Source organism: Austrofundulus limnaeus, unplaced genomic scaffold, assembly GCF_001266775.1.
Source record: "Austrofundulus limnaeus strain Quisiro unplaced genomic scaffold, Austrofundulus_limnaeus-1.0 Scaffold14, whole genome shotgun sequence".
Classification (NCBI taxonomy): domain Eukaryota; kingdom Metazoa; phylum Chordata; class Actinopteri; order Cyprinodontiformes; family Rivulidae; genus Austrofundulus; species Austrofundulus limnaeus.
Window position 1 is genome coordinate 2692884 of NW_013952416.1, and position 2295 is coordinate 2695178.

General features: G+C 37.6%; 1 protein-coding gene across 2 annotated transcripts in view; it reads right to left on the reverse strand.

Moving 5' to 3' along the window:
* The window catches only part of dock8 (dedicator of cytokinesis 8), a gene marked incomplete in the record, with an annotated part of 66148 nt that overhangs the window by 30992 nt on the left and 32861 nt on the right, over window positions 1–2295 (reverse strand). For both annotated transcript variants that reach the window (XM_014002688.1, XM_014002689.1), the window contains 3 exon segments: window positions 938–1097; window positions 1268–1348; window positions 1515–1664. In XM_014002688.1, coding sequence (XP_013858142.1) covers window positions 938–1097; window positions 1268–1348; window positions 1515–1664 — 391 coding nt within the window.

Genomic DNA, 2295 nt, shown 5'->3' on the forward strand with positions numbered 1-2295 from the left:
CAATAAATATATTTTCCATTATTTTTCTAGAGGAAAAATATTCATTTTTGAGTAGATTACTTCAAATCTAGCATTCACACATTAAAACACATACAGGAAATTATATTTTTCAGTAGTTTTTCCACAAGTAAATAATATTAATTTGGTAAGGCTCAGATGTCCCAGCTTTTCACCAGCCTTGAACGCACCATTACATATTCAGAGGTTTATAGTAACTAAGTACGTTTACTTTGTTACAATACTTAAGTAACTTTTTAGAGAATTTGTAATCGTACCAAGTTTTTTTATTCATGACTTTTACTTAGTTACTTTTAAAACCTAAACATGATACTTTTACTTCTTTACTTTACAGTTTAACACCTAGTTACTTGTTACAAATTATATCTGTCTGAACTCATCATGAAAGGAGTTGTTTATGTGCTCTAAAAAATTGTGTTGAATTTACTCAACGACATCATATCAACTATTTCCACTAAACCTAGTAGAGTAAATATGAGGCAATATACATATTTTATTTTAAAGAAATTGACCAATTTAATCAACTTGGTTTTGTGGAGCCAGTTTGGTGGAAAAGTACTTTTACTTTGATTTCTACTTTCCCAATTTTTGTGAACAGTTTTATGACTTTTACTTAAGTAATTTCCTCATCAGTGACATTTATTTTTACCAAAGTCATTTTCTGTTAAAGTATTTTTACTTTTAGTTATTTCTTTCAAGTACTTTATAGACCTCTGTACATATGTGAAAGTCTCATAAATTATAATGGCAGGCAAAGAGATCCGAGCATTCATGCACGTGAAAATTTTATTGTGAGACTAATTRATCTCCATAGCTTCTTAGCTACTACCACACCAAATATTGACGTTGTGCTGCTGTGCGCACATACACATCTCATCTGAACACAAACYAACTCAAAACCTGCTAAACGTAAACACACCTTTAATGCTGTCAGAGTCCGTGACGTCACGGTCTGTCGTGGCGGTGGAGATGACGTCCATGATATTAACGGTCGCCCAGGCGAAAGGCATGCGATAGCGGCCCAGCCTCTGGCAGAAAACCTCTGCCTGGTTTCGCAGCTTCTCGAGTTTGTCCTTGTTCTGAAAAAAATAAAAATAAAAAAATAGATTTATTACAAAATGTCTTTCTGTCAGCTGCAGCAACAAATATCATCCCTTACAGTACACATTAATGTGACCCGAGCTAAAAGTCAAATGGACATCATTTTTCTGCACAGCTTGACAAAAAGGAAATTGCTTCGTCACGTTACCTTCGAGGAGTCACTTTCCCTCATTGTTATATACGGGTCAGCACAGTCACTGATCTCTCCTTGCTGCAAGACCTTCTCGATCTGAAACACAGGCAGGAAGTGCAAAAGTCATCTGAGAAGCTCAGCACATTTAAAAATAATCCATCTTTTGCTGCCAAATACACAATCATGCATTGAGTTATTTGAAACCGAGATTTCTATTATGTTTCCTCATTCATATAACGAGCACAGTAAATTTTTTTATTACCTTAATGACCAGAAATATGTCAGGAGAAGGGTAGGTAATAGAGAAAATGCCAGATCTAGCGAGCGTAGAGGAATCCACGTTTGGAGTGTGAGGTTTCAAAAAGGATTTTAACTGTTCTGAGTTGAGATCACAGTAGAAGTTTTCTGATATCTGCAGGTGGGGAGAAATGAATAAAAAAGATCAATTATAGCAATCAGAGAACAACACAACCCTAATATCATTCAGGTGTTTCCTAGGAAAATAATACATGAAAAATCGCTGGACAAAGAGAAAAACAGGACTCTGATTGAGTCCACTCTTTTCCCCTCCAGTTGACCTCGSGGGCAGGAACACGGCCATATGTTCTGGTCTGGCCGGACCTGATGTGCGTCATGTGATCCTAATCAGAGCAGAGCTATTAACCTCACAGCTCAACCCCACACGCAGAGCAGGCCCGAGCAAACCCAAGTAAACCACAAGACAGATGTGTCTGACCACTCTGCGATAAGTGGCATACTTTACTTTCTGCTACTCTTTGTGGTGTAACAAACCAGAAAACCAAAATGACAACAGATTTTGTGACAGAAATGACCCTGCTTACAAAAAAACGAGGCACATAATCTCAAAAATATATTTACAGCTGATATTTCCATCAGTGTCTGCTGAATTAACCACCTCAGTGTATTGAGCAAAAATTTAATTTACTAGTAGGTCATCCATCCATCTATTTTCTTCCGCCTATCCGGGGTCGGGTCGCGGAGGCAGCAGCTTCAGAAGGGAGGCCCAGACCTCCCTCTCCCCA